Raw genomic sequence first — 14,792 nt, 5'->3', positions numbered from 1 at the left:
CCCCAATGTTGGATTTGAAATGCTGCAGAAAAATGCAGCCTGATGTATAATACACAAGAAGCATTTTACAAATGGCCACATTGGGGTTTGGGTGATAACTAATATAGAAATTCTCCCAATTATGAGCTGTAATACTGACTTTATGTATTCTTTAGTAATTATCAGAACTAAAACAGCTGGGGCAGTACGGTGGCTCAGTGGTTAGCACTGCTGCCTCATAGTGCCCGGGACCCGAGTTTAATTCTACCGTCGGGCAACTGTCTGTGTGGAGTTTGCATGTTCTCCCTGAGTCTGCGTGGGTTTCCTCTGGGTGCCCCAGTTTCCTCCCACAGTCCAAAGATGTGCAGGTTAAGTGGATCGGCCATGCTAAATTACCCATAGTGTCCAGAGATACCTAGGCTAGGTGGATTAGCCATGAGAAATGCGGGGTTACAAGGATATGAGGGTGTGGGTCTGGGTGGACTTGATGGGCTGAATGGTCTGCTTCCGCACTGTAGGGATTTTATGACTAAGATAAGGGGACTGGTTAGCTCAGTTGACTGGAAAATTGGTTTGCAATGCAGAATGATACCAGCAGCATGACTTCAATTCCTACAATGGTGGAGGTTACTGTGAAGGACTCTCCTTGTCAGCCTCTCCCCCCACCTGAGGTGTGGTGATCCTCATGTTAAACCACCAACAGCCATCTCCTTAATGAGGTAGCAATTCTATGGCCTGGTAAAACTATGGTGACTTTACTTTCACTTTAAGGTGTACGAGTGGAGGGTAATGCCTAAGGCAGTTCTAGCTGCCGTTGGTTTACAAATTGCAAACAAAATATTTAATTCAAGCAAATTAGTTAAAGCTATTAGTTTAGAACAAACTAACTATTAGTTAACAAGTTAGTTAATTGAAGCAAATAAATTATTAAAGTATAATGCATTCCTTTTGTCCTGGTATTTAATTAAATCTTTCTGTTCTTTTTTCTTCCAAACAGTTCAGGAAAGCTCTTCTTCTAGATTTTCTAGAATATTGCGAATTTTTTCTTGTAACCATAGGAAGGTTTTATCAGCAACATGTTCAAAGAGGTTGTTGTTAGTTTGATAATAATGATTCAGGCACTTTTCATTACAGCATTGGTTTAAAACATCCAAGAAGTTGCAAAATGACCTTCCCAGTGTGTCCCAGTGATGAGATTCTGGATACTTTTCCCTTGCATGTAAATAGAGAATCTGCAAAGGAGAGAAACAGTGAGAATATGAACAAGGTGGCTTGTAAATTAAAGTATAAAATGAGTGAAAAACCTACCTTCATCATGAAGGACCCAAGAAAAGGTCGGCTCTTTCCCTGGTAGTTTTCGCATAATTGATCCACTGTCCAATAGTAGCCATTGAGAAATTTAAAGATTTTGAAGGCTTTTTTTCCAATAACCACTTTTGCATCAATTTTACCAATTAAATAAGCATCGATCCTTGAGAAGGATGGCCTTTTGAAACAAAAATTACAATTAGAATTCCTACAGTGTGGAAACAGGCCCTTCGGCCCAACAAGTCCACACCAAACCTCAGAGCATCCCACCCAGATCCATCCCCCTATGACCCACCTAATATACACCCTCTACCTCCCTGAACATTACAGGCAATTTAGCATGGCCAATCCACCTAACCTGCACATCTTTGGACTGTGGGAGGAAACCCACGCAGACACGGGGAGAATGTGCAAACTCCACACAGACAGTCACCCGAGGCTGGAATCGAACCCAGGTCCCTGGCGCTGTGAGGCAGCAGTGCTAACCACTGTGCCACCGTGTCGCCAGTGGTAACTTTGCAATATGTATCATCTGGTTATAACTGTTTACTGAATGACTACATAATTTGGTTCTGTAAGTGTGGCATTAATCAATCTCTAATTAATGTCACCACAAAGTCAGTCTTTGAATGTGTTAATTACCTACATTTTTAAGATTAAAGAGTCAATAACAACAATAACTTGCATTTTTTTTAGTACCCAAAATGTAAAAACAAAAACACAAAGTATTTTGCAAAGGAGTAATCAAAATAGATCCTAAGGCAAATAAGGATATACCTTGAACAAAAGTGAAGCTTAAAATGTTATTTTTAAAGAGAATGTTAAAAGGGTGAAATAATAGGGAAGAGGGGATTAAGGATGTGGACTCAATACCATAGAACCTAGCTAGGTAGTAGGAGAGAAGATTCACAAGGTCAGTGTTGTAAGGGTGTAGATTTTGTGGGAAATGAGAATTATAGCCTAGAGAAAGTATAGAGTTAGGAAAGGGTGTAAATATGAGAATTAGAAATTTATGCAGTATTGGAGGGTTGGCGTCAAACATATTTTAGTGAGAATATTGAGTGACTGAGACTGGTGCTAATAAGATATGGTTAGTTAGATGAGTTGAGTTTATGGAGGGTGGTTGATGGGAGCTAACATTGCAATGTGATGGAAACTCTAGTGGAGATATGCGAAGACAGAGGGGATTGGCAAAGTTATGAAGACGTGAGTAGACAGTCTTTTTGATGATCACAATTTAGTTTTGAGAGTTTTAGATTTAACACATTTGATTGAATCTGAGCCAGTATTTGGGGAAAGGTTTGAATTTATCCTGTTGTGTTTGGATTTGTGGTGTTGACCATGACTAGAGTTTCAGACTTTTCAATTTCTAGCTGGAGGTAATTGCAACTCATTATGTTGAGCAAAAGGGCTGTCATGTGTCCTACAACACAGAGGCAGTGAAGAGATTAAGAGAGGTGCAGAACTGAGTGTCTTCAGTGTCCTGACTCCATCCCTGTGAAGTGTTACTTAGGAGTAGTATGTAGATGAGGAGTAGGAAGTGTCTCCTTGGGAGACCCAAAAGACAGAAGGAGTAACCAATCATGAAACAGAATAACAAAGCAGGATTTAAAGAGACCCAGGTGTAGCATGAACACTAGTGTGGGCTAGTTGGGCTGAGTGATCTGTTTCTGTAACATACATTTTATAATCCTTGCAATTACTGAAGGTACTTGGGCTGTGATCATTTGGTAAAGATTAGAAGCAAATGAGGACACAGCTAGAAAACAGACATGTTGGAGCAGAATAGGGTGGTCTACAGTGTCCTAAATTTCAAAGAGGTTAAATTAAATACCTATGTTTTTTTTCATTCCCCAACCCACCACCCCAGCTATGATACCCCAGTTAATGATGTACCGAGGAAGAATTAACACATTTGTGCAGATTTTTCTGCAAAAAAGTACCTCAACTGCTATCTTATAATTCTCATTCTTGAACTGTCTTTCCTGTTTTTGGATATGCAGTATCTCAGATCTCTGCCACCTTTCTGAAATAACCTTGGGTTCAAGAGCTTTTGCTTCAGATTCATTTGGAGTTAACTAAGTAAGGAAAACCTAGCACTATATAGCTACTGCTGGGTATTCAGTAAGTGCAAATATACCTTCTGATTAATACAGTATTTTACACACAGACCATGACAACAAAAAAAACTGTAAGTTATAAAGTGGCTTTGATGTAGAAACATAGAACTTAGGAGCAGAAGTAGGCCATTTGGCCCTTTGAGCCAGCTCCACTATTCAATATGATCATGGCTGATCATCCAACTCAGTGTCTTGTTCCCACTTTCTCCCCACACCCTTTGATCTCTTTAGCCCTACGACGTATATCTAACTCATGTTGAATTCATTCAATGAATTGGCCTCAACCACTTTCTGTGCTCATGTGCGGAAGAAATTTCTCCTCCTCATCACAGTCCTAAATGGCCTACCACCTATCTTTGTATAGTGACCCCTAGCTCTGGACTCCCTGGTCATTGGGAACATCCTTCCTGCATTTATTGAGGCTAGTCCTGTGAGAATTTTATAGATTCTATGAGATTACCCCTCATTATTCTAAGCACCAGTAAATATAGGCTTAAACAATCCAGTCTTTACACATCAGTCCTACCATCCCAGGAATCATCTTGTTAACCTTTTGCTGCACTCCCTCCATAGCCAGAACATCCTTCCTCAGATAAGGAAACCAAATTTGCAAACAATACTCCAGGTACGATCTCACCAAGGCCCTGTACAATTGCAGAAAGACATCTCTGCTTCTGTACTCGAATGTTTTCGCTATGAAGGGCAACATATCATTTGCTACCTTCACCGCCTGCTGTACCTGTATGCGTACTTTCAGCGACTGGTGTACAGGGACACCCTGGTCTCAATGCATCCTTTCCCCATCTATCACCATTCAGACAATAACATATCTTCCTGTTTTTGCTCCCAAAGTGGATAACCTCGTATTTATCCACGTTATCTGCCATACATTTTCCCGCTCACTCAACTTATCCAACTCACACTGAAGCATCTTCGCATCCTCCCCACAGTTCACCCTCCTACCCAGCTCTGCAATATAATGTACTGAAATATCCTCAGTCTAAATATCCAAAAACAAATTTTGACACAAAGTAACGTAAGAAGATACTAGGACAGATGGTCACAAGATTGGTCAACAGCACAACTTCTTAAAACAGAGACAGAGGCACAGTGTTTTATGGAGAGAACTCCAACACTCAGGTCTCTGGCTGCCAGAGATATGGCTACTACTGGTGGAGCAGTTAAAATCGAGGTGCTCACGAGACCAGAATTAGAGAAGGATTGTATGGCTGGAACAGATAACAGACATTTGGAGCAAAAGGATTTGATAACCAGGATGAGAGAAGTGTTGCTTAACAGGGAGCCAATGTAGGTCAACTAGAACAGATCTCACGGATGAATGGTGCAAAGTAGAATATAGACGTCAAAGTTTAGCTGACTTAAAGTTGCAGGGAATGGAACTTGGGAAGCCAGTTAGGAGTTAGAACAGTCATGTGTAGAGATACAAATGCTGTGGATGAGGTTTTCAGGAACAGATGCCCTGATGCAGTCTGGGGTACAATTACATTATGGAGAAGGAAACAGGTGATCTTAGTGATGGTATGTGGTTGATGGCTCATCTTGAAATCAAATATGACACCAGAATTACACATAGTCTAGCTCAGCCTCTTACAATTGTTCAGGAAAGGGATAAACTTGATAGCTGGAGATCAGAGTTGGTGGCAGCGTTGGGAGACAATGGCTTCGATTTTCCAAATAATGATCTGGAGTACATTTCTGCTCAACCAGTATTAGGTGTTGGAAAGGCAACTGGACAGTTTAGAAACAGTGGAGGGGTGAGTGGTTCTGAGTGTCATCAGTGTACATGTGAAAATGTGTTTTTAGAAGATGTATTTGAGGAGTAGCAAAAGGATGAGAAATAGATCTTATTGTGCAAATATGAATGGCCTTGGGATGTTTTCCTAAATTAAATGCAAGTTATTCTAAATTATTTTCTCATAACATCCAGTACTCTAGCACCCATTTATGGGCAGTGGTAGGTACTGGTAATGCCGATGGACCGTAAACTAAAGGTCCACCGTAATGGTCTGTAGCACATGTTTAAATCCACCAATGCGACTGGCAGAATCAAAATCAATTAATGAATCCAAAATTAAAAGCTCATCTTTGTGACCACAAAACCATTGTTGATTGTTGTAGAGACTCATCTGGCTCACTAATGTCCTTTAGAGAAGGAAGTCTGCCATCCTCATCCATGTATGATTCCGTAGACTCGGCAATGTGATTGACTCTGAAGAGTCCTCTGACATAGTTGAATAAACCAGTTTAAGGGCAGTTAGGGATAGGCAACAAATGCCTATCTTGCCAGCAACTCCACATCCCATAAAAGAATAAAGATCCATATGTTTATGGGAAAAATTGTTTTTAAATTACTTTAACTAACATTGTGATAAACTTTGCATGCAACATTGTTGATGTAGTAACTAAAACTTATTTTCACTATTATCATGACCAATAACCATAATCACACTGATATAAGGTAAGACTTGGGCTAATGGAGCTGGGGTTATGTATTATCACTAATGGAGGATTGGTTAATGACAGGATGTAGAAAGTAGGGTGAACAGGATGCATCCAATTTGGAAGACTGTAGCTCTTGAACTGTCAGAAGAAGCCATGCTGGGGCCTCAGTTATTTGTAATCTATGTTAGAGATCTATACAAAGAGACTAAACATAATGCATCCAAGTTTATTGATGGCAAAAAGCTATGTAAAATGGAGATAAAAACAAGCTTCAACTTTGGTTTGTGTCTGTTAATGGTCTGATGTCCTAGTATGTGGACTGATGGGTTGTGAAGATCAAAGCTTTTAGAACCATCATTAAACAGCCCTGCAATGCAGGTAAAAAAGTAAATAAAAACTCACTATGTGAGCTGCCAGCCAGTGTCTGTTGAAAGGTACCAGGACTAAAGAATTCAGTCAGCTTACAAAGCCAAGAATCTCAAAATCAACTGTTCAACTTCCAATATCAATACTACTGGTAACATCCACTGAAATGGTCACAATAATCTATCTACTTTTCATGGTTGACTCAGAGACTATAATTTGTTTAATTTTTATCTTTTTTGGGACTCACTTCGTATTCCTATCTGTTACTGTTATGATGCCATATGATTTTATCACTGGAGAAGTCAGAATCCAGACTGCAGTTTGGTTTGATAAATCATATTTTGTTTTTTTTTATTTGATGAGGTGGTCTTTCACTGAAACTCAAGGACACAATGTGGAGATTTGATTGACAATAAAACAGAAGTTTATTACACAAAAGAAGTAAAATAGAATAACCCAAAGTATTTACAGAGGGCCATGAACTGATTGTAACTTGAGGTTATTCACTTTGGCAGTAAGCATAGAAAAGCAGATTTTGTTTAGACGGTGTTGAATTTCAAAATGTTGATGCTTGTAGATTCTTTTGTTTACTTGTTCAAGGAATGGAGAAAGTTAACATGCAGGAACAGCAACCAATTAGAAAGACAAATGAAATGTTGGCCTTTTTTGCAAAGGGATTTGAATATGGGAATTGCAATAAATCAGTTCTGTTCTATGTGTTTGAAGTTGGCAGCTGTAATTGTTAAAATTTCATTCCGCTCAGTAATAAAGGTAGAATGCTTTGGGAAGGTTTCAATAGATAATTTTAAACAGTTTAAGGGTTACTAAACAATAATTCAAGGATCAGCCAGTAAGTGAGACAGAGTCAGAAAAGATAATCCATTTTGCCAAAGTATTGCTGTTAGCTGGCTCATTGTAGTTGGGGCAAAGGCAGCCCTTGGGAGTAAGGTTCTGCTCAGAGAAGTTAGAGAGCTGGAATTGAGCCTGTAATTAGTTACTGGATTGCAGCCTTGTGAAGTCCAATGGGATGCAGCCTTGGGAGAAAATATTGATTAGCTGGGAGTCTGTGCAGTTTTTGGCAATCGCATGGCTGAAGAGCTGGGGCTGTGCTTGTGATTAGCCTCTGAGTATAGAATTAGGTCAGCTCATTTGGCAAAGAAGACCAAGGAATCTGGATCTTCAAGCCCAAGAATTCATGGGCAGCAGTAGCTTGGTGAAACTAACTATTTGGTAAAATGTGGGAATTGTACTGATCATTGGAAACTTGCATTCTCAGGTATCTTGAGGAATATGCTCTCGAGAGAAGAGACTGGACTAAACGACCTGCACAGTCATTGAGACAGACTGTGATCAAGTCTCTTTAAGAGATTCAGAGGCTAGATCTTTGAAATTGAAGATGTGATATTCCCTCCATGAAGGAGGAAAAGTTTAAAGAGATTTGGTGTCCCACAGGGTCACTAAATCTGGGTGGCTTGCTGAGAAATCCACAAAATCTGTTTTGATTGTGCCTACTATTTGATATACTTTGTGATTTATGTATTCAATCAGAGTTTCTTTGTTAACACATATTTACCTCATGCTAATTCTGATGTTAGACTATAAGTTGCACATGTACATTGTTTTACTTTTTATCATTTGCTTGTAATATTTACTTTGTTTGTTCAAAAACATGTTCCTTTTTTTAGTAAGTATCTGGGATTTCAACCTTTGCCGACTTTGGACGAAGAAAGTTCTTAATCTCTAACCAAGTTGGAAAATAAATCTAGCAGTCTCATCTAGGCTCATGATATAAATTTGGCAATCTTCTCTGGGATCGTAACAGAATAATTAAGTATTCTCACAACTGTATAGGGCTACACTGAGACCACACTGGGGGAACAATACCAAGGTTTGTCTCCATATCCAAGGAAGGATACAGCCGTCTTGGAGTTGTTACAGAGAAGGCTCACTTGAGTGATTCTTGTGATGAGAAAGTTATCCTCTTATGAAAGGTTGAGTGAATTGGGCTATATTCTCCGGAGTTTAGAAGAATGAAAGGCAATCTCAGTGAAACATACAATATTGTGAAGGGGTTTGCCAAGGTAGACACTGAAAGCTTGAGTGGGATGTAGAAAATGGGGCAAAGTCTCAGGATAAGGGACTGATTTATGACAAAGATGAGAATTTTTTTCATTCAGAGGGTAAGAAATCTTTGGAATGGTCTACCTCAGAGCTGATGGATGCTTTGTTATTGAGTCTATTTAAAACCGAGTCAGAGTTTTGATGTCTAACGGAAACAAAGGATATTGATGGGAAAACAGAGTTGAACCAGAAGATTGGTCATGATTGTATTGAACGACAGCAGGTTTGAGGAGCCATATGGTGTACTCCTGCTTCCATATCTTACATTTTTATTTTCTGATGATGTTACACAGCGCCAAGTGGATTCTCCAGAATCAACACAAAGTGTATAGTGCCTCTACAGAGTGATTTTCATATATTTGAGTGGACGTAGTTCAAAATGTTCACATAATCACCATTATTATTATTATTTACAAATATTATAGCAAGTAATCTCCCAGTGTGCACAGTGCAAAAGTTATCAGACTAATGGTTATGTTTTTCTTATTTCTTATAACATCACCAATTTACTATTTTCAGTCTAATCAAACAAACTTTGATGTGGCAAATACAATTACTTCATTTACCTCCAGAGTATTCCATGACATGTCATGTCTATTCCCATTTGTCTGACAGATTCTTGTTGTTGATAGGTCAGCCACTTGGACTGACCATTCAGCCATTTTGGAAAAGGCCATTTCACATCAGAGAACTGAAGGGGATTTTTAATGCAAAGCACCATATCAATTTTTATCCAGTCAATCTTCAGAGGCAAAGCTGCAGCTGTGACCGTCTTTTTTCTGACTATTAACACAAGTTCATTATTAGTTAAATACATAAGACATCAGATGGATAATCTACAGGCAAGTCAATCATCCTAATAAATGACACTTTCAGAAAGATATATATAACAGTAAAGATAATATAACAGGAAATTCAGATCTGAATGACAGTCATTTCTCCACACTCCCATTCCCTCCAAACCCCTACTACATAAGTGCCCACGCCAGCTGTGGTCATACACTGCCTCTGCCTTGGAGCCAGGGTGCTCCTTACCATAGATCAACCCCGTTTCCACATTTACCTGTTTCCCATCTGTGCTGTACTGTATTCCCCACTTGCAAACACAGTTGCTCTCCTTCACAATTGGCATTGTCCTCCCCCTCCAGCCTGCAGTCCCCAATCCCAATCAATGGTTCTTGAGTTTCCTTCCCACAGCAACCGCCTCCTTGTCAGCCTTTTTAACACTCTTTCCACTTCATTTCTGGATGGACAGATTGGCCTCCCTCTTGACTGACCTAACCAGGCAGCCCTGAGGAGATGCACCCAGACCCCGAGTGATACCTGCACCTCTCCCTGACTGCATCAGACCTAACCCACAGATTGGCAGCAAGGAAGCTACAGGACTAACCATCATCCAGACATGGGGCCCCTACTTGAGAGCATCCCAATGGGATGTCTGACAATGGCCAATCCCTGGATTGGTATCAGGTCTGCCCTTGGCTTACTATGTCAATTCCCCTGACTGATGGATGCCTCCCTGTAAAATGGGGAGAATGATTCCCCAAAGACTTTGAGACATTGCTGCTTGCTTGCTGCACATAGAGTCATACAGCTGTAGAGCAAGGAAACAGACCCTTTGGTCCAATGTGTCCATGCCGACCGGATGTCCTAAATTAATCTGGTCCCATTTGCCATGTAGTGTGTTTGCTGAGTAAGCCGCCAGACAGCAAGATGTGCATCCCTTTGACTGAGCACTGCAAAGCAGAAATGCAACCTGCCAGGTTGTGGGAGACTGAGATAATTATCAAGACAAGGCAGAAATACTATGAACATGGAGGTGAGAATTTTGTGAGTACACAGTAAGACAGCTGGGATACAGCCTGATCCAATTCAAGAGTTCTTGCTGCAGCATTTCAATGTTAGTTGCTGATATGCCCTGCAATGCGGGTCTGTGTTTCCTCAGCATTCCGTGAGTGGATTGGAGAGGTGCCACAACAGTCATGAGGGGTGGCCAAATACCTGTGGATGGGGGGAGCTTTCAGCTGGTGGCCATGGATTAAGCCCTGTGATGCTGTTTGGTAATAAGTCACAAAGAGGCTCCTCACAACCAGCCGTGAGCTGTAGTCACCAGGTACCTGCTCTGACTTTCTTGTCAAGAATTCTCAATGTGTAGCTTGTTTGTTAAAATAGGAAATTGAAATTTATTGGGGCAAGTTGCAACATTGATAAAATATTTAACGAGCTATAATCCCTCTTAATTGGCAACTCACTGCTGCCTAGTGAGAAACACAGCCCCCTGCTTGGCAAATGCATAAAAGATGTAGTGAGTTGCTCCAAATACTAACATAGGTCTCGCCTGACAGCTCACTCAATTCTGCCACAAACCTTGCCATAGCCCACATCGCTTAGGCCCCTACAAGATTCCATCCACAGTCGAATCAAGCAGAGTCAATATTGCTTCATGAAAGGGAAATCATACCTAACCAATTTACTAGAATTCTTTGAGGAGGTAACAAGCTGGATAGATAATGGGGAACTAGTAGATATAATCCATTTGGATTTCCAAAAGGCACATTCAATGAGATATCACACATAAACCTCACTTAATATAACATGAAACCATGATGTTGACTAGAATGTTAGATAAAAGGGAAGCAGTAAATGTAATATATTTGGATTTTCAGAAGGCGTTTGTGTTAAGATAAAAGCCCATGGTGTTGGAGGTAGTATATTAGCATGGACAAAGGCTTCACTAACTAATAGAAGACAGAAAGTTGATATAGGGGGTAGTTTTCAGGCTGGAAACCTGTAACAAGCGGAGTGCCACGGGGATCAGTGCTACTGTCACAATTACTTACGATATAAATTAATAACTTGAATGAGGAAAATGAATGTACTGTCAGCAAGTTTGCAATTGACACTCAAATAGGTGGAAAGATGTTTGTATGTGTATGTTTATGAGTGAATGGGTGTGTAAAGTAAGTTTGTTTGTGTTCATTGTGTGAGTGAGTTGGTCTTTGTGACTGAGTGCCTGTGTGTGAGAGTGAATGTGTCTGTGTGTATGATTAAATCTCATGTGAGTCTGCTTGTGTGAGTCTCTAAGTGAGTGAATGAGGCTGCATGTGTGTGAGTGGGTTTGTCTATTTGTGGGAGTCAGTCTATTTGTTTGTCACCTTATTTTAGTGTATATCTGAGCAAATGTGTGAATCTGTCCATGTGAGTCTGTTATGTGAATGTGAAGATGTGTGTGATTGTTTGTGTGGTGTGTGTGAGAGAATGACTCTGTGTATCTGTGTGAGAGAGATTTGGTGCTAGACACATATATGCACCCTCCCCTGCCATCTCCAGCTCACTCCCCTAAAACCTATGCACATACTGGGCTGGGACAGGAGGAATACATAGGCTCAAAGGCAACTTGCTTCACTCCCAGCCTCACGTGAAGTGTGCTGAGATCAGCTTGGAGTGTGTGTCCCGAGAGGCACAAGGTCAGTGATAGTTGGATCCAACTACTTAGCAATTACCTGGGACTGGGACCTAGTCAGCTTCTACCTCCAGCTATTCTTCATGTGAAAAGACGAAAATCATTTTATTGGTTAGTTCTGGTACTTAGGATAATAGAATCCCAACAGTGTGGAAGCAGGCCATTTGGCCCAACAAATACACAACGACCCTCTGAACAGCAAGATACCCAGACCCACCCTCCCTACACTATCCCTGTAACCCGAAATTTCCTTGGCTAATCCACGGAGCCTGCACATCCCTGGATACTATGGGCAATTTAGCATGGCCAATCGACCTAACCTGCACATCTTTGAACTGTGGGAAGAAACCCATGCAGACATGGGAGAAAATACAAACTCCACGCAGTCACCCAAGACTGGAATCAAACCTGGATCCCTGGTGTTGTGAGGCAGCAGTGCTAACCACTCAGCCACTGTGACACCCTTAATGTCACATTCTAGTGGTTTTCTTCATAATTGCTTATTGTTAAATGATCTATTTATAGCTTTCACTTTCTTTTGCTCTGTTATGGGAAGGATATTATTAAGCTGGAGAGGGTTCAGAACAGATTTACCAGGATGTTGATAACAGTGTGGAGCTGGAGGAACACAGCAGGCCAGGCAGCATCAGAGGAACAGGAAAGCTATCGTTTTGGGTCAGGACAGCTGGAGGAACACAGCAGGGCCAGCCAGCATCAGAGCAGCAGGAAAGCTGACATTTCGGGTTGGGACCCTTGTCCCGTCCCAAAACATCAGCTTTTCTGCTCCTCTGATGCTGCCTGGCCTGCAGTGTTCCTCCAGCTCCACACTGTGTTATCTCTGACTCCAGCATCAGCAGTACTTTACCAGGATGTTGCTGAGAATGGAGAGTTTGAGTTATAAGGAGGGGTTGGATAGGCTAGGATCTTTTTTCACTGGAGCATAGGAGATTCAGGGGTGATCAAACAGTGGTTTATAAAATCATAAGGGGTAAACAGAATGGCTGGTGTCTTTTCCCTAAGGTGGGGGATTTTAAGACTGGGGGCATGTTTTAAATGTGAGAGGAGAAAGATTTAAAAAAAACATGAAAGGGCAATTGTTTTAAGAGAGTGGTTGGTTTGTAGTATGGACTTCCAGATGAAGTGATGGATGCGGGTACAGTTGCAACATTTAAAAGACATTTTGATAAGTACATGTGTAAGAAACATTTGTAGGGATATGGGCCAAGCACAGGCAGGTGGGACTAGTTCAGTTATAAATTGTTGGACTGAAAAGCCTGTTTCCATGCTGTATGACTCTATAAGTTATGTTTTCCTCATACCCCAAGTTTCACTTTGAAATACAGATTTAACATTGTGCCAAACACTATCTTTCTGCAGAGACAAAAAAAACTGCAGATACTGGTATCCAAGGTAGACAAATAGGAGGCTGGAAGAACATAGCAGGCCAGGCAATATCTGCAGCAGTCAATGTTTTGGGTATTACTCTTCTTCAGGACTGGATGTGGGGGTAAGGGAGCTACAGATAAAGGGTGGGGGTAGTGGAAAGGTGGTGATAGTGGACACTGATAGTAGGTATGAACTGTTTGGTCGATGGAAGGGATGAGCCCGGTTGGTAACTGGAAGGGAGGAGGTGGGGTGGTAGGGGGAAGGGGGGAGGTGAGAAGATTCCTGAAACGTTGACTTCTCTTTTCCTCCACATGCTGCCTGGTTTGCTGTGTTCTTCCAGCCTCCTGTTTGTCTACTACCTTTCTGCAATTTGTTCATCGGCCCCTGAAAGCTGACGTGACAAAGAAAATCTGAAATGTGGCCATTACACCCGCACAATCCTACCGTAACATTTTTACTCTGATCGATCAGTGAGGCGAATAAAGGATTTAAAAAAGTTCACCCCCACAAAACAAATGGACATCTGGAAAATGGTTCCCAGTCTTTTTTTTTCAGAGCAACAGTTCGCTTTATTTCTTACTCAGCCGCATATTGTCTAAAGTCGAAAGGGTCAATCTGTTCTCAAAAGATCCCTCCGCCAATTTTTCTCCCTCCCGTGAGGTTTTGGTGTCAATCGACATTCTCGCGTGTTTTACTCATTTTAATGCAATTGGCCCAAATTAAATATTTACTCGTTACCCTTCACACTGATAGGCTGAACTAGGTTTTTACCTGCAAAGGAAGGGTCGTCCTTGTAATATTTCTCTTTGTATTCAGTTACCAATTCATACAGCCTCGAGATAGTTTCATCATGAGAAAGGCACCTCCACCCGCCATTGACATACTCATCGATGGAAAATGTATTCAAACTCTGGTCATTCGGAGTAACCCGGAGTTTATCCTTCCGCAAGGGGATCAGTACATCAAGTTCATCGACAGCCTCGGCTTTGGTTCCGTCAGCAATACTTCCCACTTGGATGAAGCAATTCTCAAACAAATCGTCTCGACTGTGAATAAACTCCAGAAGCTGTTTCAGCATCAACTGTAAAGTGCGCTTCTTATCCTTTTCGCCTGGCTCCTTTTTCACAAAACTTGTGTAATACTTTTGCAGAGGCTCTTCCAGAGCCTCACTCATTGCAAGGATTTGCAATTCCATTTTAACTTAGTTCGTTTTGCAGGAATTCTGGACCTTTAGCTGCAGTTTTGTTTGCATCTAAAACTCTTGAGGCGAACCGAGGATTGCAAGAAGGAAGTGTTTAGGTTTCCTGTCTAAGCGGCCGCTGCTGATAAAGTATTTCCCACTGTGCTGTACCGTAGTAGCCACTGTACATTGCTTAATAAGGTCATGACAAAGTGAAATCTAATCGGGAATTCAGGAGAAAGCTGTTTACACAAAGACTGATCAAAATGTGAAATTAACTGGTGGGGTTATACCCGGGGTCGTAAATGGAGAAGCCAAATGAAGGTTTGAGGGAGAAATAATAGAAGAATAGGCTGACAGAGTTAGAGGAAAGTTTAGAGGTTACTGTGGAACAAAAAGTTCCAGA

The 14,792-nt window shown here is 41.1% G+C and overlaps 1 protein-coding gene across 1 annotated transcript; it reads right to left on the bottom strand.

The window, feature by feature from the left end:
* Nucleotides 1-921: 921 nt before the first annotated feature.
* On the bottom strand, nt 922-14,547 carry LOC109931635. The gene is made up of 4 exons (XM_020530882.2): nt 13,978-14,547; nt 8,924-9,140; nt 1,288-1,465; nt 922-1,211 (listed from the first exon to the last, which is right to left on the bottom strand). The coding sequence occupies exons 1-4, from the start codon at nt 14,399-14,401 to the stop codon at nt 978-980; spliced, it is 1,053 nt and encodes a 350-aa protein (XP_020386471.1). The 5' UTR covers nt 14,402-14,547; the 3' UTR covers nt 922-977.
* Between the last annotated feature and the right edge of the window lie 245 nt (nt 14,548-14,792).

This window comes from Rhincodon typus, chromosome 3 (genome assembly GCF_021869965.1).
Source record: "Rhincodon typus isolate 14 chromosome 3, sRhiTyp1.1, whole genome shotgun sequence".
NCBI classification, from domain to species: Eukaryota; Metazoa; Chordata; class Chondrichthyes; order Orectolobiformes; family Rhincodontidae; genus Rhincodon; species Rhincodon typus.
Note: the sequence above shows the minus strand (reverse complement) of the source record. Positions and strands in the feature narration are given on the sequence as shown.